A 25703-nucleotide genomic window follows, 5' to 3' on the forward strand; every position below is an offset into this window, starting at 1 on the left:
TGGTTTAGTGCCTTCTGCTCCCCTCCTAACATGGCTGCACCTCGTCTCACATTGGTTTAGCTCCTTCTGCTCTTCTCCTAACATGGTCTGCATCTCACATTGGTTTAGTGCCTTCTGCTCCTCTCTTAATATGGTCTGCATCTCACATTGGTTTAGTGCCTTCTGCTCCTCTCCTAACATGGTCTGCATCTCGTCTCACATTGGTTTAATGCCTTCTGCTCCCCTCCTAACAGGGTCTGCATCTCGTCTCACATTGGTTTAATGCCTTCTGCTCTTCTCCTAACATGGTCTGCATCTCGTCTCACATTGGTTTAATGCCTTCTGCTCCCCTCCTAACATTGTCTGCATCTCGTCTCACATTGGTTTAATGCCTTCTGCTCCCCTCCTAACATGGTCTGCACCTCATCTCACATTGGTTTAGTGCCTTCTGCTCTTCTCCTAACATGGTCTGCACCTCGTCTCACATTGGTTTAGTGCATTCTGCTCCCCTCCTAACATGGTCCGCACCTCGTCTCACATTGGTTTAGTGCCTTCTGTTCTTCTCCTAACATGGCTGCACCTCGTCTCACATTGGTTTAATGCCTTCTGCTCCCCTCCTAACATGGTCTGCACCTCGTCTCACATTGGTTTAATGCCTTCTGCTCCCCTCCTAACATTGTCTGCATCTCGTCTCACATTGGTTTAATGCCTTCTGCTCCCCTCCTAACATGGTCTGCACCTCATCTCACATTGGTTTAGTGCCTTCTGCTCTTCTCCTAACATGGTCTGCACCTCGTCTCACATTGGTTTAGTGCATTCTGCTCCCCTCCTAACATGGTCCGCACCTCGTCTCACATTGGTTTAGTGCCTTCTGTTCTTCTCCTAACATGGCTGCACCTCGTCTCACATTGGTTTAATGCCTTCTGCTCCCCTCCTAACATGGTCTGCACCTCGTCTCACATTGGTTTAATGCCTTCTGCTCCTCTCCTAACATGGTCTGCACCTCGTCTCACATTGGTTTAGTGCCTTCTGCTCTTCTCCTAACATGGTCTGCACCTCGTCTCACATTGGTTTAATGCCTTCTGCTCCTCTCCTAACATGGTCTGCATCTCACATTGGTTTAATGCCTTCTGCTCCCCTCCTAACATGGTCTGCACCTCGTCTCACATTGGTTTAATGCCTTCTGCTCCCCTCCTAACATGGTCTGCATCTCGTCTCACATTGGTTTAATGCCTTCTGCTCCCCTCCTAACATGGTCTGCACCTCGTCTCACATTGGTTTAATGCCTTCTGCTCCTCTCCTAACATGGTCTGCATCTCACATTGGTTTAATGCCTTCTGCTCCCCTCCTAACATGGTCTGCACCTCGTCTCACATTGGTTTAATGCCTTCTGCTCCCCTCCTAACATGGTCTGCACCTCGTCTCACATTGGTTTAATGCCTTCTGCTCCCCTCCTAACATGGTCTGCACCTCGTCTCACATTGGTTTAGTGCCTTCTGCTCCCCTCCTAACATGGTCTGCATCTCGTCTCACATTGGTTTAATGCATTCTGCTCCCCTCCTAACATGGTCTGCACCTCACATTGGTTTAATGCCTTCTGCTCCCCTCCTAACATGGTCTGCACCTCGTCTCACATTGGTTTAGTGCCTTCTGCTCCCCTCCTAACATGGTTTGCACCTCGTCTCACATTGGTTTAATGCCTTCTGCTCCTCTCCAAACATGGTCTGCACCTCGTCTCACATTGGTTTAGTGCCTTCTGCTCTTCTCCTAACATGGTCTGCATCTCGTCTCACATTGGTTTAACCTCTTGGATCTCTGGGGGCGCTATTTCATTTTTGGATAAAAAACGTTCCCGTTTTAAGCGCGATATTTTGTCACGAAAAGATGCTCGACTATGCATATTCTTGACCGTTTTGGAAAGAAAACACTCTGAAGTTTCAGAATCTGCAAAGATTTTGTCTGTAAGTACCCCAGAACTCATTCTACAGGCGAAACCAAGATGATGCATCACCCAGGAATTAGCAGAATTTCTGAAGCTCTGTTTTCCATTGTCTCCTTATATGGCTGTGATTGCGCAAGGAATGAGCCTACACTTTCTGTCGTTCGCCCAAGGTCTTAGCAGCATTGTGACGTATTTGTAGGCATATCATTGGAAGATTGACCATAAGAGACTACATTTTCCAAGTGTCCGCCTGGTGTCCTGCGTCGAATTCGGTGCGCAATTGCCAGCTGCTTCCACTTTACCATTTGATTCAGGGGAGAAAGCATGTGTCCAAGAACGATGTATCAATGAAGAGATATGTGAAAAACACCTTGATGATTGATTCTAAACAACGTTTGCCATGTTTTCAGTCGATATTATGGAGTTAATTTGGAAAAAAGTTCGCGTTTTGAGGACTGAATTTTCGGGTTTTTTTTGGTAGCCAAATGTGATGTATAAAACGGAGCTATTTCTAATACACAAAGAATCTTTTTGGAAAAACTGAGCATCTGCTATCCAACTGAGAGTATCCTCATTGAAAACATCAGAAGTTCTTCAAAGGTAAATGATTTTATTTGAAGGCTTTTATGTTTTTGTTGAAATGTTGCGTGCTGGATGCTAACGCTAATGCTAACGCTAAATCCTTTGTTTGCTAGCTACTGTTACACAAATTATTGTTTTCCTATGGTTGAGAAGCATATTTTGAAAATCTGAGATGACAGTTTTGTTTACAAAAGGCTAAGCTTGCGAGATGGCATATTTATTTCATTTCATTTGCGATTTTCATGAATAGTTAACGTTGCGTTATGGTAATGAGCTTGAGTCTGTATTCCTGATACCGGATCCGGTATGGGGAGTTCCAAGATTAATGCCTTCTGCTCCCCTCCTAACATGGTCTGCATCTCGTCTCACATTGGTTTAATGCCTTCTGCTCCTCTCCAAACATGGTCTGCATCTCGTCTCACATTGGTTTAATGCCTTCTGCTCCCCTCCTAACATGGTCTGCATCTCACATTGGTTTAATGCCTTCTGCTCCTCTCCTAACATGGTCTGCATCTCGTCTCACATTGGTTTAGTGCCTTCTGCTCCCCTCCTAACATGGCTGCACCTCGTCTCACATTGGTTTAGCTCCTTCTGCTCTTCTCCTAACATGGTCTGCATCTCACATTGGTTTAGTGCCTTCTGCTCCTCTCTTAATATGGTCTGCATCTCACATTGGTTTAGTGCCTTCTGCTCCTCTCCTAACATGGTCTGCATCTCGTCTCACATTGGTTTAATGCCTTCTGCTCCCCTCCTAACAGGGTCTGCATCTCGTCTCACATTGGTTTAATGCCTTCTGCTCCCCTCCTAACATGGTCTGCACCTCGTCTCACATTGGTTTAATGCCTTCTGCTCCTCTCCTAACATGGTCTGCATCTCACATTGGTTTAATGCCTTCTGCTCCCCGCCTAACATGGTCTGCATCTCGTCTCACATTGGTTTAATGCCTTCTGCTCCCCTCCTAACATGGTCTGCACCTCGTCTCACATTGGTTTAATGCCTTCTGCTCCCCTCCTAACATGGTCTGCACCTCGTCTCACATTGGTTTAGTGCCTTCTGCTCCCCTCCTAACATGGTCTGCACCTCGTCTCACATTGGTTTAATGCCTTCTGCTCCTCTCCTAACATGGTCTGCACCTCGTCTCACATTGGTTTAATGCCTTCTGCTCCTCTCCTAACATGGTCTGCATCTCACATTGGTTTAATGCCTTCTGCTCCCCTCCTAACATGGTCTGCACCTCGTCTCACATTGGTTTAATGCCTTCTGCTCCCCTCCTAACATGGTCTGCACCTCGTCTCACATTGGTTTAATGCCTTCTGCTCCCCTCCTAACATGGTCTGCACCTCGTCTCACATTAGTTTAGTGCCTTCTGCTCCCCTCCTAACATGGTCTGCACCTCGTCTCACATTGGTTTAATGCCTTCTGCTCCTCTCCTAACATGGTCTGCACCTCGTCTCACATTGGTTTAGTGCCTTCTGCTCTTCTCCTAACATGGTCTGCACCTCGTCTCACATTGGTTTAATGCCTTCTGCTCCCCTCCTAAAATGGTCTGCACCTCGTCACATAATGGTTTAGTGCCTTCTGCTCTTCTCCTAACATGGTCTGCACCTCGTCTCACATTGGTTTAATGCCTTCTGCTCCCCTCCTAACATGGTCTGCACCTCGTCTCACATTGGTTTAATGCCTTCTGCTCCCCTCCTAACATGGTCTGCACCTCGTCTCACATTGGTTTAGTGCCTTCTGCTCCCCTCCTAACATGGTCTGCACCTCGTCTCACATTGGTTTAATGCCTTCTGCTCCTCTCCTAACATGGTCTGCACCTCGTCTCACATTGGTTTAATGCCTTCTGCTCCTCTCCTAACATGGTCTGCATCTCACATTGGTTTAATGCCTTCTGCTCCCCTCCTAACATGGTCTGCACCTCGTCTCACATTGGTTTAATGCCTTCTGCTCCCCTCCTAACATGGTCTGCACCTCGTCTCACATTGGTTTAATGCCTTCTGCTCCCCTCCTAACATGGTCTGCACCTCGTCTCACATTAGTTTAGTGCCTTCTGCTCCCCTCCTAACATGGTCTGCACCTCGTCTCACATTGGTTTAATGCCTTCTGCTCCTCTCCTAACATGGTCTGCACCTCGTCTCACATTGGTTTAGTGCCTTCTGCTCTTCTCCTAACATGGTCTGCACCTCGTCTCACATTGGTTTAATGCCTTCTGCTCCCCTCCTAAAATGGTCTGCACCTCGTCACATAATGGTTTAGTGCCTTCTGCTCTTCTCCTAACATGGTCTGCACCTCGTCTCACATTGGTTTAATGCCTTCTGCTCCTCTCCTAACATGGTCTGCACCTCGTCTCACATTGGTTTAGTGCCTTCTGCTCTTCTCCTAACATGGTCTGCATCTCGTCTCACATTGGTTTAATGCCTTCTGCTCCCCTCCTAACATGGTCTGCATCTCGTCTCACATTGGTTTAATGCCTTCTGCTCCCCTCCTAACATGGTCTGCACCTCGTCTCACATTGGTTTAGTGCCTTCTGCTCTTCTCCTAACATGGTCTGCACCTCGTCTCACATTGGTTTAGTGCATTCTGCTCCCCTCCTAACATGGTCCGCACCTCGTCTCACATTGGTTTAGTGCCTTCTGTTCTTCTCCTAACATGGCTGCACCTCGTCTCACATTGGTTTAATGCCTTCTGCTCCTCTCCTAACATGGTCTGCATCTCACATTGGTTTAATGCCTTCTGCTCCCCTCCTAACATGGTCTGCACCTCGTCTCACATTGGTTTAATGCCTTCTGCTCCCCTCCTAACATGGTCTGCACCTCGTCTCACATTGGTTTAATGCCTTCTGCTCCCCTCCTAACATGGTCTGCACCTCGTCTCACATTGGTTTAATGCCTTCTGCTCCTCTCCTAACATGGTCTGCATCTCACATTGGTGTGCCTTCTGCTCTTCTCCTAACATGGTCTGCATCTCGTCTCACATTGGTTTAATGCCTTCTGCTCCCCTCCTAACATGGTCTGCATCTCGTCTCATATTGGTTTAATGCCTTCTGCTCCTCTCCAAACATGGTCTGCATCTCGTCTCACATTGGTTTAATGCCTTCTGCTCCCCTCCTAACATGGTCTGCATCTCACATTGGTTTAATGCCTTCTGCTCCTCTCCTAACATGGTCTGCATCTCGTCTCACATTGGTTTAGTGCCTTCTGCTCCCCTCCTAACATGGCTGCACCTCGTCTCACATTGGTTTAATGCCTTCTGCTCCCCTCCTAACAGGGTCTGCATCTCGTCTCACATTGGTTTAATGCCTTCTGCTCCCCTCCTAACATGGTCTGCACCTCACATTGGTTTAGTGCCTTCTGCTCCTCTCCTAATATGGTCTGCATCTCACATTGGTTTAGTGCCTTCTGCTCCTCTCCTAACATGGTCTGCATCTCGTCTCACATTGGTTTAATGCCTTCTGCTCCCCTCCTAACAGGGTCTGCATCTCGTCTCACATTGGTTTAATGCCTTCTGCTCCCCTCCTAACATGGTCTGCACCTCGTCTCACATTGGTTTAATGCCTTCTGCTCCTCTCCTAACATGGTCTGCATCTCACATTGGTTTAATGCCTTCTGCTCCCCGCCTAACATGGTCTGCACCTCGTCTCACATTGGTTTAATGCCTTCTGCTCCCCTCCTAACATGGTCTGCACCCCGTCTCACATTGGTTTAATGCCTTCTGCTCCCCTCCTAACATGGTCTGCACCTCGTCTCACATTGGTTTAGTGCCTTCTGCTCCCCTCCTAACATGGTCTGCACCTCGTCTCACATTGGTTTAATGCCTTCTGCTCCTCTCCTAACATGGTCTGCACCTCGTCTCACATTGGTTTAGTGCCTTCTGCTCTTCTCCTAACATGGTCTGCATCTCGTCTCACATTGGTTTAATGCCTTCTGCTCCCCTCCTAACATGTTCTGCATCTCGTCTCACATTGGTTTAATGCCTTCTGCTCCCCTCCTAACATGGTCTGCACCTCGTCTCACATTGGTTTAGTGCCTTCTGCTCTTCTCCTAACATGGTCTGCACCTCGTCTCACATTGGTTTAATGCCTTCTGCTCCCCTCCTAAAATGGTCTGCACCTCGTCTCACATTGGTTTAGTGCCTTCTGCTCTTCTCCTAACATGGTCTGCACCTCGTCTCACATTGGATTAATGCCTTCTGCTCCTCTCCTAACATGGTCTGCACCTCGTCTCACATTGGTTTAGTGCCTTCTGCTCTTCTCCTAACATGGTCTGCATCTCGTCTCACATTGGTTTAATGCCTTCTGCTCCCCTCCTAACATGGTCTGCATCTCGTCTCACATTGGTTTAATGCCTTCTGCTCCCCTCCTAACATGGTCTGCACCTCGTCTCACATTGGTTTAGTGCATTCTGCTCCCCTCCTAACATGGTCTGCACCTCGTCTCACATTGGTTTAGTGCCTTCTGCTCCCCTCCTAACATGGTCTGCACCTCGTCTCACATTGGTTTAATGCCTTCTGCTCCCCTCCTAACATGGTCTGCACCTCGTCTCACATTGGTTTAATGCCTTCTGCTCCCCTCCTAACATGATCTGCACCTCGTCTCACATTAGTTTAGTGCCTTCTGCTCCCCTCCTAACATGGTCTGCACCTCGTCTCACATTGGTTTAATGCCTTCTGCTCCTCTCCTAACATGGTCTGCACCTCGTCTCACATTGGTTTAGTGCCTTCTGCTCTTCTCCTAACATGGTCTGCATCTCGTCTCACATTGGTTTAATGCCTTCTGCTCCCCTCCTAACATGGTCTGCATCTCGTCTCACATTGGTTTAATGCCTTCTGCTCCCCTCCTAACATGGTCTGCACCTCGTCTCACATTGGTTTAGTGCCTTCTGCTCTTCTCCTAACATGGTCTGCACCTCGTCTCACATTGGTTTAATGCCTTCTGCTCCTCTCCTAACATGGTCTGCACCTCGTCTCACATTGGTTTAGTGCCTTCTGCTCTTCTCCTAACATGGTCTGCATCTCGTCTCACATTGGTTTAGTGCCTTCTGCTCCCCTCCTAACATGGTCTGCATCTCGTCTCACATTTGTTTAATGCCTTCTGCTCCCCTCCTAACATGGTCTGCACCTCGTCTCACATTGGTTTAGTGCCTTCTGCTCTTCTCCTAACATGGTCTGCACCTCGTCTCACATTGGTTTAGTGCATTCTGCTCCCCTCCTAACATGGTCCGCACCTCGTCTCACATTGGTTTAGTGCCTTCTGTTCTTCTCCTAACATGGCTGCACATCGTCTCACATTGGTTTAATGCCTTCTGCTCCCCTCCTAACATGGTCTGCACCTCGTCTCACATTGGTTTAATGCCTTCTGCTCCTCTCCTAACATGGTCTGCACCTCGTCTCACATTGGTTTAGTGCCTTCTGCTCTTCTCCTAACATGGTCTGCACCTCGTCTCACATTGGTTTAATGCCTTCTGCTCCTCTCCTAACATGGTCTGCATCTCACATTGGTTTAATGCCTTCTGCTCCCCTCCTAACATGGTCTGCACCTCGTCTCACATTGGTTTAATGCCTTCTGCTCCCCTCCTAACATGGTCTGCACCTCGTCTCACATTGGTTTAATGCCTTCTGCTCCCCTCCTAACATGGTCTGCACCTCGTCTCACATTGGTTTAATGCCTTCTGCTCCTCTCCTAACATGGTCTGCATCTCACATTGGTTTAATGCCTTCTGCTCCCCTCCTAACATGGTCTGCACCTCGTCTCACATTGGTTTAATGCCTTCTGCTCCCCTCCTAACATGGTCTGCACCTCGTCTCACATTGGTTTAATGCCTTCTGCTCCCCTCCTAACATGGTCTGCACCTCGTCTCACATTGGTTTAGTGCCTTCTGCTCCCCTCCTAACATGGTCTGCATCTCGTCTCACATTGGTTTAATGCATTCTGCTCCCCTCCTAACATGGTCTACACCTCACATTGGTTTAATGCCTTCTGCTCCCCTCCTAACATGGTCTGCACCTCGTCTCACATTGGTTTAGTGCCTTCTGCTCCCCTCCTAACATGGTTTGCACCTCGTCTCACATTGGTTTAATGCCTTCTGCTCCTCTCCTAACATGGTCTGCACCTCGTCTCACATTGGTTTAGTGCCTTCTGCTCTTCTCCTAACATGGTCTGCATCTCGTCTCACATTGGTTTAATGCCTTCTGCTCCCCTCCTAACATGGTCTGCATCTCGTCTCACATTGTTTTAATGCCTTCTGCTCCTCTCAAATCATGGTCTGCATCTCGTCTCACATTGGTTTAATGCCTTCTGCTCCCCTCCTAACATGGTCTGCATCTCACATTGGTTTAATGCCTTCTGCTCCTCTCCAAACATGGTCTGCATCTCGTCTCATATTGGTTTAGTGCCTTCTGCTCTTCTCCTAACATGGTCTGCATCTCACATTGGTTTAGTGCCTTCTGCTCCTCTCCTAATATGGTCTGCATCTCACATTGGTTTAGTGCCTTCTGCTCCTCTCCTAACATGGTCTGCATCTCGTCTCACATTGGTTTAATGCCTTCTGCTCCCCTCCTAACAGGGTCTGCATCTCGTCTCACATTGGTTTAATGCCTTCTGCTCCACTCCTAACATGGTCTGCACCTCGTCTCACATTGGTTTAATGCCTTCTGCTCCTCTCCTAACATGGTCTGCATCTCACATTGGTTTAATGCCTTCTGCTCCCCGCCTAACATGGTCTGCACCTCGTCTCACATTGGTTTAATGCCTTCTGCTCCCCTCCTAACATGGTCTGCACCTCGTCTCACATTGGTTTAATGCCTTCTGCTCCTCTCCTAACATGGTCTGCATCTCGTCTCACATTGGTTTAGTGCCTTCTGCTCTTCTCCTAACATGGTCTGCATCTCGTCTCACATTGGTTTAATGCCTTCTGCTCCCCTCCTAACATGGTCTGCATCTCGTCTCACATTGGTTTAATGCCTTCTGCTCCCCTCCTAACATGGTCTGCACCTCGTCTCACATTGGTTTAGTGCCTTCTGCTCTTCTCCTAACATGGTCTGCACCTCGTCTCACATTGGTTTAATGCCTTCTGCTCCCCTCCTAAAATGGTCTGCACCTCGTCTCACATTGGTTTAGTGCCTTCTGCTCTTCTCCTAACATGGTCTGCACCTCGTCTCACATTGGTTTAATGCCTTCTGCTCCTCTCCTAACATGGTCTGCACCTCGTCTCACATTGGTTTAGTGCCTTCTGCTCTTCTCCTAACATGGTCTGCATCTCGTCTCACATTGGTTTAATGCCTTCTGCTCCCCTACTAACATGGTCTGCATCTCGTCTCACATTGGTTTAATGCCTTCTGCTCCCCTCCTAACATGGTCTGCACCTCGTCTCACATTGGTTTAGTGCATTCTGCTCCCCTCCTAACATGGTCCGCACCTCGTCTCACATTGGTTTAGTGCCTTCTGCTCTTCTCCTAACATGGCTGCACCTCGTCTCACATTGGTTTAATGCCTTCTGCTCCCCTCCTAACATGGTCTGCACCTCGTCTCACATTGGTTTAATGCCTTCTGCTCCTCTCCTAACATGGTCTGCACCTCGTCTCACATTGGTTTAGTGCCTTCTGCTCTTCTCCTAACATGGTCTGCATCTCGTCTCACATTGGTTTAATGCCTTCTGCTCCCCTCCTAACATGGTCTGCATCTCGTCTCACATTGGTTTAATGCCTTCTGCTCCCCTCCTAACATGGTCTGCATCTCGTCTCACATTGGTTTAGTGCCTTCTGCTCTTCTCCTAACATGGCTGCATCTCACATTGGTTTAATGCCTTCTGCTCTTCTCCTAACATGGTCTGCACCTCGTCTCACATTGGTTTAATGCCTTCTGCTCCCCTCCTAACATGGTCTGCACCTCGTCTCACATTGGTTTAGTGCCTTCTGCTCTTCTCCTAACATGGCTGCATCTCACATTGGTTTAGTGCCTTCTGCTCTTCTCCTAACATGGTCTGCACCTCGTCTCACATTGGTTTAATGCCTTCTGCTCCCCTCCTAACATGGTCTGCACCTCGTCTCACATTGGTTTAGTGCCTTCTGCTCTTCTCCTAACATGGCTGCATCTCACATTGGTTTAGTGCCTTCTGCTCTTCTCCTAACATGCTCTGCACCTCATCTCACATTGGTTTAATGCCTTCTGCTCCCCTCCTAACATGGTCTGCACCTCGTCTCACATTGGTTTAGTGCATTCTGCTCCCCTCCTAACATGGTCTGCATCTCACATTGGTTTAATGCCTTCTGCTCCCATCCTAACATGGTCTGCACCTCGTCTCACATTGGTTTAATGCCTTCTGCTCCCCTCCTAACATGGTCTGCACCTCGTCTCACATTGGTTTAATGCCTTCTGCTCCTCTCCTAACATGGTCTGCATCTCACATTGGTTTAATGCCTTCTGCTCCCCTCCTAACATGGTCTGCACCTCGTCTCACATTGGTTTAATGCCTTCTGCTCCCCTCCTAACATGGTCTGCACCTCGTCTCACATTGGTTTAGTGCCTTCTGCTCCCCTCCTAACATGGTCTGCACCTCGTCTCACATTGGTTTAATGCCTTCTGCTCCTCTCCTAACATGGTCTGCACCTCGTCTCACATTGGTTTAGTGCCTTCTGCTCTTCTCCTAACATGGTCTGCATCTCGTCTCACATTGGTTTAATGCCTTCTGCTCCCCTCCTAACATGGTCTGCACCTCGTCTCACATTGGTTTAATGCCTTCTGCTCCCCTCCTAACATGGTCTGCACCTCGTCTCACATTGGTTTAGTGCCTTCTGCTCCCCTCCTAACATGGTCTGCACCTCGTCTCACATTGGTTTAATGCCTTCTGCTCCTCTCCTAACATGGTCTGCACCTCGTCTCACATTGGTTTAGTGCCTTCTGCTCTTCTCCTAACATGGCTGCACCTCGTCTCACATTGGTTTAATGCCTTCTGCTCCCCTCCTAACATGGTCTGCACCTCGTCTCACATTGGTTTAATGCCTTCTGCTCCTCTCCTAACATGGTCTGCACCTCGTCTCACATTGGTTTAGTGCCTTCTGCTCTTCTCCTAACATGGTCTGCATCTCGTCTCACATTGGTTTAATAGCTTCTGCTCCCCTCCTAACATGGTCTGCATCTCGTCTCACATTGGTTTAATGCCTTCTGCTCCCCTCCTAACATGGTCTGCATCTCGTCTCACATTGGTTTAGTGCCTTCTGCTCTTCTCCTAACATGGCTGCATCTCACATTGGTTTAATGCCTTCTGCTCTTCTCCTAACATGGTCTGCACCTCGTCTCACATTGGTTTAATGCCTTCTGCTCCCCTCCTAACATGGTCTGCACCTCGTCTCACATTGGTTTAGTGCCTTCTGCTCTTCTCCTAACATGGCTGCATCTCACATTGGTTTAGTGCCTTCTGCTCTTCTCCTAACATGGTCTGCACCTCGTCTCACATTGGTTTAATGCCTTCTGCTCCCCTCCTAACATGGTCTGCACCTCGTCTCACATTGGTTTAGTGCCTTCTGCTCTTCTCCTAACATGGTCTGCACCTCGTCTCACATTGGTTTAATGCCAACTGCTCCCCTCCTAAAATGGTCTGCACCTCGTCTCACATTGGTTTAATGCCTTCTGCTCCTCTCCTAACATGGTCTGCACCTCGTCTCACATTGGTTTAGTGCCTTCTGCTCTTCTCCTAACATGGTCTGCATCTCGTCTCACATTGGTTTAATGCCTTCTGCTCCCCTCCTAACATGGTCTGCATCTCGTCTCACATTGGTTTAATGCCTTCTGCTCCCCTCCTAACATGGTCTGCACCTCGTCTCACATTGGTTTAGTGCATTCTGCTCCCCTCCTAACATGGTCCGCACCTCGTCTCACATTGGTTTAGTGCCTTCTGCTCTTCTCCTAACATGGCTGCACCTCGTCTCACATTGGTTTAATGCCTTCTGCTCCCCTCCTAACATGGTCTGCATCTCGTCTCACATTGGTTTAATGCCTTCTGCTCCTCTCCAAACATGGTCTGCATCTCGTCTCACATTGGTTTAATGCCTTCTGCTCCCCTCCTAACATGGTCTGCATCTCACATTGGTTTAATGCCTTCTGCTCCTCTCCTAACATGGTCTGCATCTCGTCTCATATTGGTTTAGTGCCTTCTGCTCTTCTCCTAACATGGTCTGCATCTCACATTTGTTTAGTGCCTTCTGCTCCTCTCCTAATATGGTCTGCATCTCACATTGGTTTAGTGCCTTCTGCTCCTCTCCTAACATGGTCTGCATCTCGTCTCACATTGGTTTAATGCCTTCTGCTCCCCTCCTAACAGGGTCTGCATCTCGTCTCACATTGGTTTAATGCCTTCTGCTCCCCTCCTAACATGGTCTGCACCTCGTCTCACATTGGTTTAGTGCCTTCTGCTCCCCTCCTAACATGGTTTGCACCTCGTCTCACATTGGTTTAATGCCTTCTGCTCCTCTCCTAACATGGTCTGCACCTCGTCTCACATTGGTTTAGTGCCTTCTGCTCTTCTCCTAACATGGTCTGCATCTCGTCTCACATTGGTTTAATGCCTTCTGCTCCCCTCCTAACATGGTCTGCATCTCGTCTCACATTGGTTTAATGCCTTCTGCTCCTCTCCAAACATGGTCTGCATCTCGTCTCACATTGGTTTAATGCCTTCTGCTCCCCTCCTAACATGGTCTGCATCTCACATTGGTTTAATGCCTTCTGCTCCTCTCCAAACATGGTCTGCATCTCGTCTCATATTGGTTTAGTGCCTTCTGCTCTTCTCCTAACATGGTCTGCATCTCACATTGGTTTAGTGCCTTCTGCTCCTCTCCTAATATGGTCTGCATCTCACATTGGTTTAGTGCCTTCTGCTCCTCTCCTAACATGGTCTGCATCTCGTCTCACATTGGTTTAATGCCTTCTGCTCCCCTCCTAACAGGGTCTGCATCTCGTCTCACATTGGTTTAATGCCTTCTGCTCCCCTCCTAACATGGTCTGCACCTCGTCTCACATTGGTTTAATGCCTTCTGCTCCTCTCCTAACATGGTCTGCATCTCACATTGGTTTAATGCCTTCTGCTCCCCGCCTAACATGGTCTGCACCTCGTCTCACATTGGTTTAATGCCTTCTGCTCCCCTCCTAACATGGTCTGCACCTCGTCTCACATTGGTTTAATGCCTTCTGCTCCTCTCCTAACATGGTCTGCATCTCGTCTCACATTGGTTTAGTGCCTTCTGCTCTTCTCCTAACATGGTCTGCATCTCGTCTCACATTGGTTTAATGCCTTCTGCTCCCCTCCTAACATGGTCTGCATCTCGTCTCACATTGGTTTAATGCCTTCTGCTCCCCTCCTAACATGGTCTGCACCTCGTCTCACATTGGTTTAGTGCCTTCTGCTCTTCTCCTAACATGGTCTGCACCTCGTCTCACATTGGTTTAATGCCTTCTGCTCCCCTCCTAAAATGGTCTGCACCTCGTCTCACATTGGTTTAGTGCCTTCTGCTCTTCTCCTAACATGGTCTGCACCTCGTCTCACATTGGTTTAATGCCTTCTGCTCCTCTCCTAACATGGTCTGCACCTCGTCTCACATTGGTTTAGTGCCTTCTGCTCTTCTCCTAACATGGTCTGCATCTCGTCTCACATTGGTTTAATGCCTTCTGCTCCCCTACTAACATGGTCTGCATCTCGTCTCACATTGGTTTAATGCCTTCTGCTCCCCTCCTAACATGGTCTGCACCTCGTCTCACATTGGTTTAGTGCATTCTGCTCCCCTCCTAACATGGTCCGCACCTCGTCTCACATTGGTTTAGTGCCTTCTGCTCTTCTCCTAACATGGCTGCACCTCGTCTCACATTGGTTTAATGCCTTCTGCTCCCCTCCTAACATGGTCTGCACCTCGTCTCACATTGGTTTAATGCCTTCTGCTCCTCTCCTAACATGGTCTGCACCTCGTCTCACATTGGTTTAGTGCCTTCTGCTCTTCTCCTAACATGGTCTGCATCTCGTCTCACATTGGTTTAATGCCTTCTGCTCCCCTCCTAACATGGTCTGCATCTCGTCTCACATTGGTTTAATGCCTTCTGCTCCCCTCCTAACATGGTCTGCATCTCGTCTCACATTGGTTTAGTGCCTTCTGCTCTTCTCCTAACATGGCTGCATCTCACATTGGTTTAATGCCTTCTGCTCTTCTCCTAACATGGTCTGCACCTCGTCTCACATTGGTTTAATGCCTTCTGCTCCCCTCCTAACATGGTCTGCACCTCGTCTCACATTGGTTTAGTGCCTTCTGCTCTTCTCCTAACATGGCTGCATCTCACATTGGTTTAGTGCCTTCTGCTCTTCTCCTAACATGGTCTGCACCTCGTCTCACATTGGTTTAATGCCTTCTGCTCCCCTCCTAACATGGTCTGCACCTCGTCTCACATTGGTTTAGTGCCTTCTGCTCTTCTCCTAACATGGCTGCATCTCACATTGGTTTAGTGCCTTCTGCTCTTCTCCTAACATGCTCTGCACCTCATCTCACATTGGTTTAATGCCTTCTGCTCCCCTCCTAACATGGTCTGCACCTCGTCTCACATTGGTTTAGTGCATTCTGCTCCCCTCCTAACATGGTCTGCATCTCACATTGGTTTAATGCCTTCTGCTCCCATCCTAACATGGTCTGCACCTCGTCTCACATTGGTTTAATGCCTTCTGCTCCCCTCCTAACATGGTCTGCACCTCGTCTCACATTGGTTTAATGCCTTCTGCTCCTCTCCTAACATGGTCTGCATCTCACATTGGTTTAATGCCTTCTGCTCCCCTCCTAACATGGTCTGCACCTCGTCTCACATTGGTTTAATGCCTTCTGCTCCCCTCCTAACATGGTCTGCACCTCGTCTCACATTGGTTTAGTGCCTTCTGCTCCCCTCCTAACATGGTCTGCACCTCGTCTCACATTGGTTTAATGCCTTCTGCTCCTCTCCTAACATGGTCTGCACCTCGTCTCACATTGGTTTAGTGCCTTCTGCTCTTCTCCTAACATGGTCTGCATCTCGTCTCACATTGGTTTAATGCCTTCTGCTCCCCTCCTAACATGGTCTGCACCTCGTCTCACATTGGTTTAATGCCTTCTGCTCCCCTCCTAACATGGTCTGCACCTCGTCTCACATTGGTTTAGTGCCTTCTGCTCCCCTCCTAACATGGTCTGCACCTCGTCTCACATTGGTTTAATGCCTTCTGCTCCTCTCCTAACATGGTCTGCACCTCGTCTCACATTGGTTTAGTGCCTTCTGCTCTTCTCCTAACATGGCTGCACCTCGTCTCACATTGGTTTAATGCCTTCTGCTCCCCTCCTAACATGGTCTGCACCTCGTCTCACATTGGTTTAATGCCTTCTGCTCCTCTCCTAACATGGTCTGCACCTCGTCTCACATTGGTTTAGTGCCTTCTGCTCTTCTCCTAACATGGTCTGCATCTCGTCTCACATTGGTTTAATAGCTTCTGCTCCCCTCCTAACATGGTCTGCATCTCGTCTCACATTGGTTTAATGCCTTCTGCTCCCCTCCTAACATGGTCTGCATCTCGTCTCACATTGGTTTAGTGCCTTCTGCTCTTCTCCTAACATGGCTGCATCTCACATTGGTTTAATGCCTTCTGCTCTTCTCCTAACATGGTCTGCACCTCGTCTCACATTGGTTTAATGCCTTCTGCTCCCCTCCTAACATGGTCTGCACCTCGTCTCACATTGGTTTAGTGCCTTCTGCTCTTCTCCTAACATGGCTGCATCTCACATTGGTTTAGTGCCTTCTGCTCTTCTCCTAACATGGTCTGCACCTCGTCTCACATTGGTTTAATGCCTTCTGCTCCCCTCCTAACATGGTCTGCACCTCGTCTCACATTGGTTTAGTGCCTTCTGCTCTTCTCCTAACATGGTCTGCACCTCGTCTCACATTGGTTTAATGCCAACTGCTCCCCTCCTAAAATGGTCTGCACCTCGTCTCACATTGGTTTAATGCCTTCTGCTCCTCTCCTAACATGGTCTGCACCTCGTCTCACATTGGTTTAGTGCCTTCTGCTCTTCTCCTAACATGGTCTGCATCTCGTCTCACATTGGTTTAATGCCTTCTGCTCCCCTCCTAACATGGTCTGCATCTCGTCTCACATTGGTTTAATGCCTTCTGCTCCCCTCCTAACATGGTCTGCACCTCGTCTCACATTGGTTTAGTGCATTCTGCTCCCCTCCTAACATGGTCCGCACCTCGTCTCACATTGGTTTAGTGCCTTCTGCTCTTCTCCTAACATGGCTGCACCTCGTCTCACATTGGTTTAATGCCTTCTGCTCCCCTCCTAACATGGTCTGCATCTCGTCTCACATTGGTTTAATGCCTTCTGCTCCTCTCCAAACATGGTCTGCATCTCGTCTCACATTGGTTTAATGCCTTCTGCTCCCCTCCTAACATGGTCTGCATCTCACATTGGTTTAATGCCTTCTGCTCCTCTCCTAACATGGTCTGCATCTCGTCTCATATTGGTTTAGTGCCTTCTGCTCTTCTCCTAACATGGTCTGCATCTCACATTTGTTTAGTGCCTTCTGCTCCTCTCCTAATATGGTCTGCATCTCACATTGGTTTAGTGCCTTCTGCTCCTCTCCTAACATGGTCTGCATCTCGTCTCACATTGGTTTAATGCCTTCTGCTCCCCTCCTAACAGGGTCTGCATCTCGTCTCACATTGGTTTAATGCCTTCTGCTCCCCTCCTAACATGGTCTGCACCTCGTCTCACATTGGTTTAATGCCTTCTGCTCCTCTCCTAACATGGTCTGCATCTCACATTGGTTTAATGCCTTCTGCTCCCCTCCTAACATGGTCTGCACCTCGTCTCACATTGGTTTAATGCCTTCTGCTCCCCTCCTAACATGGTCTGCACCTCGTCTCACATTGGTTTAGTGCCTTCTGCTCCCCTCCTAACATGGTCTGCACCTCGTCTCACATTGGTTTAATGCCTTCTGCTCCTCTCCTAACATGGTCTGCATCTCGTCTCACATTGGTTTAGTGCCTTCTGCTCTTCTCCTAACATGGTCTGCATCTCGTCTTACATTGGTTTAATGCCTTCTGCTCCCCTCCTAACATGGTCTGCATCTCGTCTCACATTGGTTTAATGCCTTCTGCTCCCCTCCTAACATGGTCTGCACCTCGTCTCACATTGGTTTAGTGCCTTCTGCTCTTCTCCTAACATGGTCTGCACCTCGTCTCACATTGGTTTAATGCCTTCTGCTCCCCTCCTAAAATGGTCTGCACCTCGTCTCACATTGGTTTAGGGCCTTCTGCTCTTCTCCTAACATGGTCTGCACCTCGTCTCACATTGGTTTAATGCCTTCTGCTCCTCTCCTAACATGGTCTGCACCTCGTCTCACATTGGTTTAATGCCTTCTGCTCCCCTCCTAACATGGTCTGCAGCTCGTCTCACATTGGTTTAATGCCTTCTGCTCCCCTCCTAACATGGTCTGCACCTCGTCTCACATTGGTTTAGTGCATTCTGCTCCCCTCCTAACATGGTCCGCACCTCGTCTCACATTGGTTTAGTGCCTTCTGCTCTTCTCCTAACATGGCTGCACCTCGTCTCACATTGGTTTAATGCCTTCTGCTCCCCTCCTAACATGGTCTGCACCTCGTCTCACATTGGTTTAATGCCTTCTGCTCCTCTCCTAACATGGTCTGCACCTCGTCTCACATTGGTTTAGTGCCTTCTGCTCTTCTCCTAACATGGTCTGCATCTCGTCTCACATTGGTTTAATGCCTTCTGCTCTTCTCCTAACATGGTCTGCACCTCGTCTCACATTGGTTTAATGCCTTCTGCTCCCCTCCTAACATGGTCTGCACCTCGTCTCACATTGGTTTAGTGCCTTCTGCTCTTCTCCTAACATGGCTGCATCTCACATTGGTTTAGTGCCTTCTGCTCTTCTCCTAACATGGTCTGCACCTCGTCTCACATTGGTTTAATGCCTTCTGCTCCCCTCCTAACATGGTCTGCACCTCGTCTCACATTGGTTTAGTGCCTTCTGCTCTTCTCCTAACATGGCTGCATCTCACATTGGTTTAGTGCCTTCTGCTCTTCTCCTAACATGGTCTGCACCTCATCTCACATTGGTTTAATGCCTTCTGCTCCCCTCCTAACATGGTCTGCACCTCGTCTCACATTGGTTTAGTGCATTCTGCTCCCCTCCTAACATGGTCTGCATCTCACATTGGTTTAATGCCTTCTGCTCCCATCCTAACATGGTCTGCACCTCGTCTCACATTGGTTTAATGCCTTCTGCTCCCCTCCTAACATGGTCTGCACCTCGTCTCACATTGGTTTAATGCCTTCTGCTCCTCTCCTAACATGGTCTGCATCTCACATTGGTTTAATGCCTTCTGCTCCCCGCCTAACATGGTCTGCACCTCGTCTCACATTGGTTTAATGCCTTCTGCTCCCCTCCTAACATGGTCTGCACCTCGTCTCACATTGGTTTAATGCCTTCTGCTCCCCTCCTAACATGGTCTGCACCTCGTCTCACATTGGTTTAGTGCCTTCTGCTCCCCTCCTAACATGGTCTGCACCTCGTCTCACATTGGTTTAATGCCTTCTGCTCCTCTCCTAACATGGTCTGCACCTCGTCTCACATTGGTTTAGTGCCTTCTGCTCTTCTCCTAACATGGTCTGCATCTCGTCTCACATTGGTTAATGCCTTCTGCTACCCTCCTAACATGGTCTGCATCTCGTCTCACATTGGTTTAATGCCTTCTGCTCCCCTCCTAACATGGTCTGCACCTCGTCTCACATTTGGTTTAGTGCCTTCTGCTCTTCTCCTAACATGGTCTGCACCTCGTCTCACATTGGTTTAATGCCTTCTGCTCCCCTCCTAAAATGGTCTGCACCTCGTCTCACATTGGTTTAGTGCCTTCTGCTCTTCTCCTAACATAGTCTGCACCTCGTCTCACATTGGTTTAATGCCTTCTGCTCCTCTCCTAACATGGTCTGCACCTCGTCTCACATTGGTTTAGTGCCTTCTGCTCTTCTCCTAACATGGTCTGCATCTCGTCTCACATTGGTTTAATGCCTTCTGCTCCCCTCCTAACATGGTCTGCATCTCGTCTCACATTGGTTTAATGCCTTCTGCTCCCCTCCTAACATGGTCTGCACCTCGTCTCACATTGGTTTAGTGCATTCTGCTCCCCTCCTAACATGGTCCGCACCTCGTCTCACATTGGTTTAGTGCCTTCTGCTCTTCTCCTAACATGGCTGCACCTCGTCTCACATTGGTTTAATGCCTTCTGCTCCCCTCCTAACATGGTCTGCACCTCGTCTCACATTGGTTTAATGCCTTCTGCTCCTCTCCTAACATGGTCTGCATCTCGTCTCACATTGGTTTAATGCCTTCTGCTCCCCTCCTAACATGGTCTGCACCTCGTCTCACATTGGTTTAGTGCCTTCTGCTCTTCTCCTAACATGGTCTGCACCTCGTCTCACATTGGTTTAATGCCTTCTGCTCCCCTCCTAAAATGGTCTGCACCTCATCTCACATTGGTTTAGTGCCTTCTGCTCTTCTCCTAACATGGTCTGCACCTCGTCTCACATTGGCTTAATGCCTTCTGCTCCTCTCCTAAAATGGTCTGCACCTCGTCTCACATTGGTTTAGTGCCTTCTGCTCTTCTCCTAACATGGTCTGCATCTCGTCTCACATTGGTTTAATGCCTTCTGCTCCCCTCCTAACATGGTCTGCATCTCGTCTCACATTGGTTTAATGCCTTCTGCTCCCCTCCTAACATGGTCTGCACCTCGTCTCACATTGGTTTAGTGCATTCTGCTCCCCTCCTAACATGGTCCGCACCTCGTCTCACATTGGTTTAGTGCCTTCTGCTCTTCTCCTAACATGGCTGCAACTCGTCTCACATTGGTTTAATGCCTTCTGCTCCCCTCCTAACATGGTCTGCACCTCGTCTCACATTGGTTTAATGCCTTCCGCTCCTCTCCTAACATGGTCTGCACCTCGTCTCACATTGGTTTAGTGCCTTCTGCTGTTCTCCTAACATGGTCTGCATCTCGTCTCACATTGGTTTAATGCCTTCTGCTCCCCTCCTAACATGGTCTGCATCTCGTCTCACATTGGTTTAATGCCTTCTGCTCCCCTCCTAACATGGTCTGCATCTCGTCTCACATTGGTTTAGCGCCTTCTGCTCTTCTCCTAACATGGCTGCATCTCACATTGGTTTAATGCCTTCTGCTCTTCTCCTAACATGGCCTGCACCTCGTCTCACATTGGTTTAATGCCTTCTGCTCCCCTCCTAACATGGTCTGCACCTCGTCTCACATTGGTTTAGTGCCTTCTGCTCTTCTCCTAACATGGCTGCATCTCACATTGGTTTAGTGCCTTCTGCTCTTCTCCTAACATGGTCTGCACCTCGTCTCACATTGGTTTAATGCCTTCCGCTCCCCTCCTAACATGGTCTGCACCTCGTCTCACATTGGTTTAGTGCCTTCTGCTCTTCTCCTAACATGGCTGCATCTCACATTGGTTTAGTGCCTTCTGCTCTTCTCCTAACATGGTCTGCACCTCGTCTCACATTGGTTTAATGCCTTCTGCTCCCCTCCTAACATGGTCTGCACCTCGTCTCACATTGGTTTAGTGCATTCTGCTCCCCTCCTAACATGGTCTGCATCTCACATTGGTTTAATGCCTTCTGCTCCCCTCCTAACATGGTCTGCATCTCGTCTCACATTGGTTTAGTGCCTTCTGCTCTTCTCCTAACATGGCTGCATCTCACATTGGTTTAATGCCTTCTGCTCCCCTCCTAACATGGTCTGCATCTCGTCTCACATTGGTTTAATGCCTTCTGCTCCCCTCCTAACATGGTCTGCACCTCGTCTCACATTGGTTTAGTGCCTTCTGCTCTTCTCCTAACATGGCTGCATCTCACATTGGTTTAATGCCTTCTGCTCCCCTCCTAACATGGCTGCACCTCGTCTCACATTGGTTTAGTGCATTCTGCTCCCCTCCTAACATGTCTGCACCTCGTCTCACATTGGTTTAGTGCATTCTGCTCCCCTCCTAACATGGTCTGCACCTCGTCTCACATTGGTTTAATGCCTTCTGCTCCCCTCCTAACATGGTCTGCACCTCGTCTCACATTGGTTTAATGCCTTCTGCTCCACTCCTAACATGGTCTGCACCTCGTCTCACATTGGTTTAATGTCTTCTGCCCCTCTCCTAACATGGTCTGCATCTCGTCTCACATTGGTTTAATGCCTTCTGCTCCCCTCCTAACATGGTCTGCATCTCGTCTCACATTGGTTTAGTGCCTTCTGCTCTTCTCCTAACATGGCTGCATCTCACATTGGTTTAATGCCTTCTGCTCCCCTCCTAACATGGTCTGCACCTCGTCTCACATTGGTTTAGTGCCTTCTGCTCCCCTCCTAACATGGTCTGCACCTCGTCTCACATTGGTTTAGTGCCTTCTGCTCTTCTCCTAACATGGCTGCATCTCACATTGGTTTAATGCATTCTGCTCCCCTCCTAACATGTCTGCACCTCGTCTCACATTGGTTTAGTGCCTTCTGCTCCCCTCCTAACATGGTCTGCATCTCACATTGGTTTAATGCCTTCTGCTCCCCTCCTAACATGGTCTGCACCTCGTCTCACATTGGTTTAGTGCATTCTGCTCCCCTCCTAACATGGCTGCATCTCACATTGGTTTAGTGCCTTCTGCTCCCCTCCTAACATGGTCTGCATCTCACATTGGTTTAATGCCTTCTGCTCCCCTCCTAACATGGTCTGCACCTCGTCTCACATTGGTTTAATGCCTTCTGCTCCCCTCCTAACATGGTCTGCACCTCGTCTCACATTGGTTTAATGCCTTCTGCTCCCCTCCTAACATGGTCTGCATCTCGTCTCACATTGGTTTAATGCCTTCTGCTCCCCTCCTAACATGGTCTGCACCTCGTCTCACATTGGTTTAATGCCTTCTGCTCCTCTCCTAACATGGTCTGCATCTCACATTGGTTTAATGCCTTCTGCTCCCCTCCTAACATGGTCTGCACCTCGTCTCACATTGGTTTAATGCCTTCTGCTCCTCTCCTAACATGGTCTGCACCTCGTCTCACATTGGTTTAGTGCCTTCTGCTCCTCTCCTAACATGGTCTGCACCTCGTCTCACATTGGTTTAGTGCCTTCTGCTCCCCTCCTAACATGGTCTGCACCTCGTCTCACATTGGTTTAATGCCTTCTGCTCCTCTCCTAACATGGTCTGCACCTCGTCTCACATTGGTTTAATGCCTTCTGCTCCTCTCCTAACATGGTCTGCACCTCGTCTCACATTGGTTTAGTGCCTTCTGTTCTCCTCCTAACATGGTCTGCACCTCGTCTCACATTGGTTTAATGCCTTCTGCTCCCCTCCTAACATGGTCTGCATCTCGTCTCACATTGGTTTAGTGCCTTCTGCTCCTCTCCTAATATGGTCTGCACCTCGTCTCACATTGGTTTAGTGCCTTCTGTTCCCCTCCTAACATGGTCTGCACCTCGTCTCACATTGGTTTAATGCCTTCTGCTCCTCTCCTAACATGGTCTGCACCTCGTCTCACATTGGTTTAATGCCTTCTGCTCCTCTCCTAACATGGTCTGCACCTCGTCTCACATTGGTTTAATGCCTTCTGCTCCCCTCCTAACATGGTCTGCACCTCGTCTCACATTGGTTTAGTGCCTTCTGCTCTTCTCCTAACATGGCTGCACCTCGTCTCACATTGGTTTAATGCCTTCTGCTCCCCTCCTAACATGGTCTGCACCTCGTCTCACATTGGTTTAGTGCCTTCTGCTCCCCTCCTAATGAATTGAAAGGAAACTAAAGGGAGCTGGTTCTAACAGGTTGTATTTGTCTAATTGCTCTTGGATTTAAGTTTGTATTGACCACTAGGTGACCGTTTTAAAACTTGAATATAGATATTTTTTAAATAGGTGTGTTGTGTCTCACCGATGCAGTGTACCCCAGTGTAGTTGAGAGTGTAGCCTATTGGACACTCGCAGCGGAAGGAGCCGTCTGTGTTGATACAGTGTCCGTTGTTACAGATGCCTGGGTTCTCCACACACTCATTCAAGTCTGGAGATGTGCAATGTTAAGAGTATTATCCATCCCAACATCTATTCATTGTTGTTATAGATGAAACAATAGGTTTTTTTTCCAAATCACATTCATGCTGTTTCATGTCATCTCATCAAAGGTTCAACACAAAAACAAAGCCTTTACAGTGATATTATTCATTCAAAACCTTTACAGTGATATCAATCATTCCAAACCTTTACAGCGATATCATTAATTCCAAACCTTTACAGTGATATCATTCATTCCAAACCTTTACAGCGATATCATCTCAAAAACATAAATCACAGTAACCTTTCACACTGTACCTCACAGATGTTAATGTGGGTGAGTTACCTATGCGTGTGTCTCCAGTCCCAGGGATTATGCCATGGCCGAAGGGACACAGGTCCTGGAACGCCACTGATGGGAGAAAAATAATAACAATATTCATATTTCTAACTCAATAATTCTGAATTGAGTCTGACTATGGACTCTATTCAATCCTCCACTGCCCTTTTGGAATGCGATCGCATGTGAAGTGTTCCAAAAACACATGTTTTCATGGGATCTGATGTGAAGTGTTCCCAAAACACATGTTTTCATGGGATCTGATGTGAAGTGTTCCAAAAACACATGTCTTCATGGGATCTGATGTGATGTGTTCCAAAAACACATGTTTTCATGGGATCTGATGTGAAGTGTTCCAAAAACACATGTTTTCATGGGATCTAATGTGAAGTGTTCCAAAAACACATGTTTTCATGGGATCTAATGTGATCGTATGTGATGTGTTCCAAAAACACATGTTTTCATGGGATCTAATGTGAAGTGTTCCAAAAACACATGTTTTCATGGGATCTGATGTGATGTGTTCCAAAAACACATGTTTTCATGGGATCTGATGTGAAGTGTTCCAAAAACACATGTTTTCATGGGATCTGATGTGAAGTGTTCCAAAAACACATGTTTTCATGGGATCTGATGTGATGTGTTCCAAAAACACATGTTTTCATGGGATCTGATGTGAAGTGTTCCAAAAACACATGTTTTCATGGGATCTGATGTGAAGTGTTCCAAAAACACGTTTTCATGGGATCTAATGTGATCGATAGTATGTGATGTGTTCCAAAAACACATGTCTTCATGGGATCTGATGTGAAGTGTTCCAAAAACACATGTTTTCATGGGATCTGACGTGATGTGTTCCAAAAACACATGTTTTCATGGGATCTGATGTGAAGTGTTCCAAAAACACATGTTTTCATGGGATCTGATGTGATGTGTTCCAAAAACACATGTTTTCATGGGATCTGATGTGAAGTGTTCCAAAAACACATGTTTTCATGGGATCTGATGTGAAGTGTTCCAAAAACACATGTTTTCATGGGATCTGATGTGATGTGTTCCAAAAACACATGTTTTCATGGGATCTGATGTGAAGTGTTCCAAAAACACATGTTTTCATGGGATCTGATTTGAAGTGTTCCAAAAACACATGTTTTCATGGGATCTGATGTGATGTGTTCCAAAAACACATGTTTTCATGGGATCTGATGTGATCGTATGTGATGTGTTCCAAAAACACATGTTTTCATGGGATCTGATGTGAAGTGTTCCAAAAACACATGTTTTCATGGGATCTGATGTGAAGTGTTCCAAAAACACATGTTTTCATGGGATCTGATGTGATGTGTTCCAAAAACACATGTTTTCATGGGATCTGATGTGAAGTGTTCCAAAAACACATGTTTTCATGGGATCTAATGTGATCGAATGTGATGTGTTCCAAAAACACATGTTTTCATGGGATCTGATGTGAAGTGTTCCAAAAACACATGTTTTCATGGGATCTAATGTGATCGTATGTGATGTGTTCCAAAAACACATGTTTTCATGGGATCTGATGTGAAGTGTTCCAAAAACACATGTTTTCATGGGATCTGATGTGATGTGTTCCAAAAACACATGTTCTCATGGGATCTGATGTGATCGCATGTGATGTGTTCCAAAAACACATGTTTTCATGGGATCTGATGTGAAGTGTTCCAAAAACACATGTTTTCATGGGATCTGATGTGAAGTGTTCCAAAAACACATGTTTTCATGGGATCT

At 47.8% G+C, this 25703-nt stretch overlaps 1 protein-coding gene across 1 annotated transcript in view; it reads right to left on the reverse strand.

The window, feature by feature from the left end:
• LOC139404746 (fibrillin-2-like) overlaps positions 1-25703 on the reverse strand; it is a gene marked incomplete at its 3' end in the record, with an annotated part of 232358 nt that overhangs the window by 21369 nt on the left and 185286 nt on the right. The window contains exons 50-51 of the mRNA XM_071147349.1: positions 23946-24011; positions 23484-23609 (exon numbers count right to left, since the gene is read on the reverse strand). Coding sequence (XP_071003450.1) covers positions 23484-23609; positions 23946-24011 — 192 coding nt within the window. The remainder of the gene's footprint in view (positions 1-23483; positions 23610-23945; positions 24012-25703) is intronic.

This window comes from Oncorhynchus clarkii, unplaced genomic scaffold (assembly GCF_045791955.1).
Source record: "Oncorhynchus clarkii lewisi isolate Uvic-CL-2024 unplaced genomic scaffold, UVic_Ocla_1.0 unplaced_contig_1240_pilon_pilon, whole genome shotgun sequence".
Classification (NCBI taxonomy): Eukaryota; Metazoa; Chordata; class Actinopteri; order Salmoniformes; family Salmonidae; genus Oncorhynchus; species Oncorhynchus clarkii.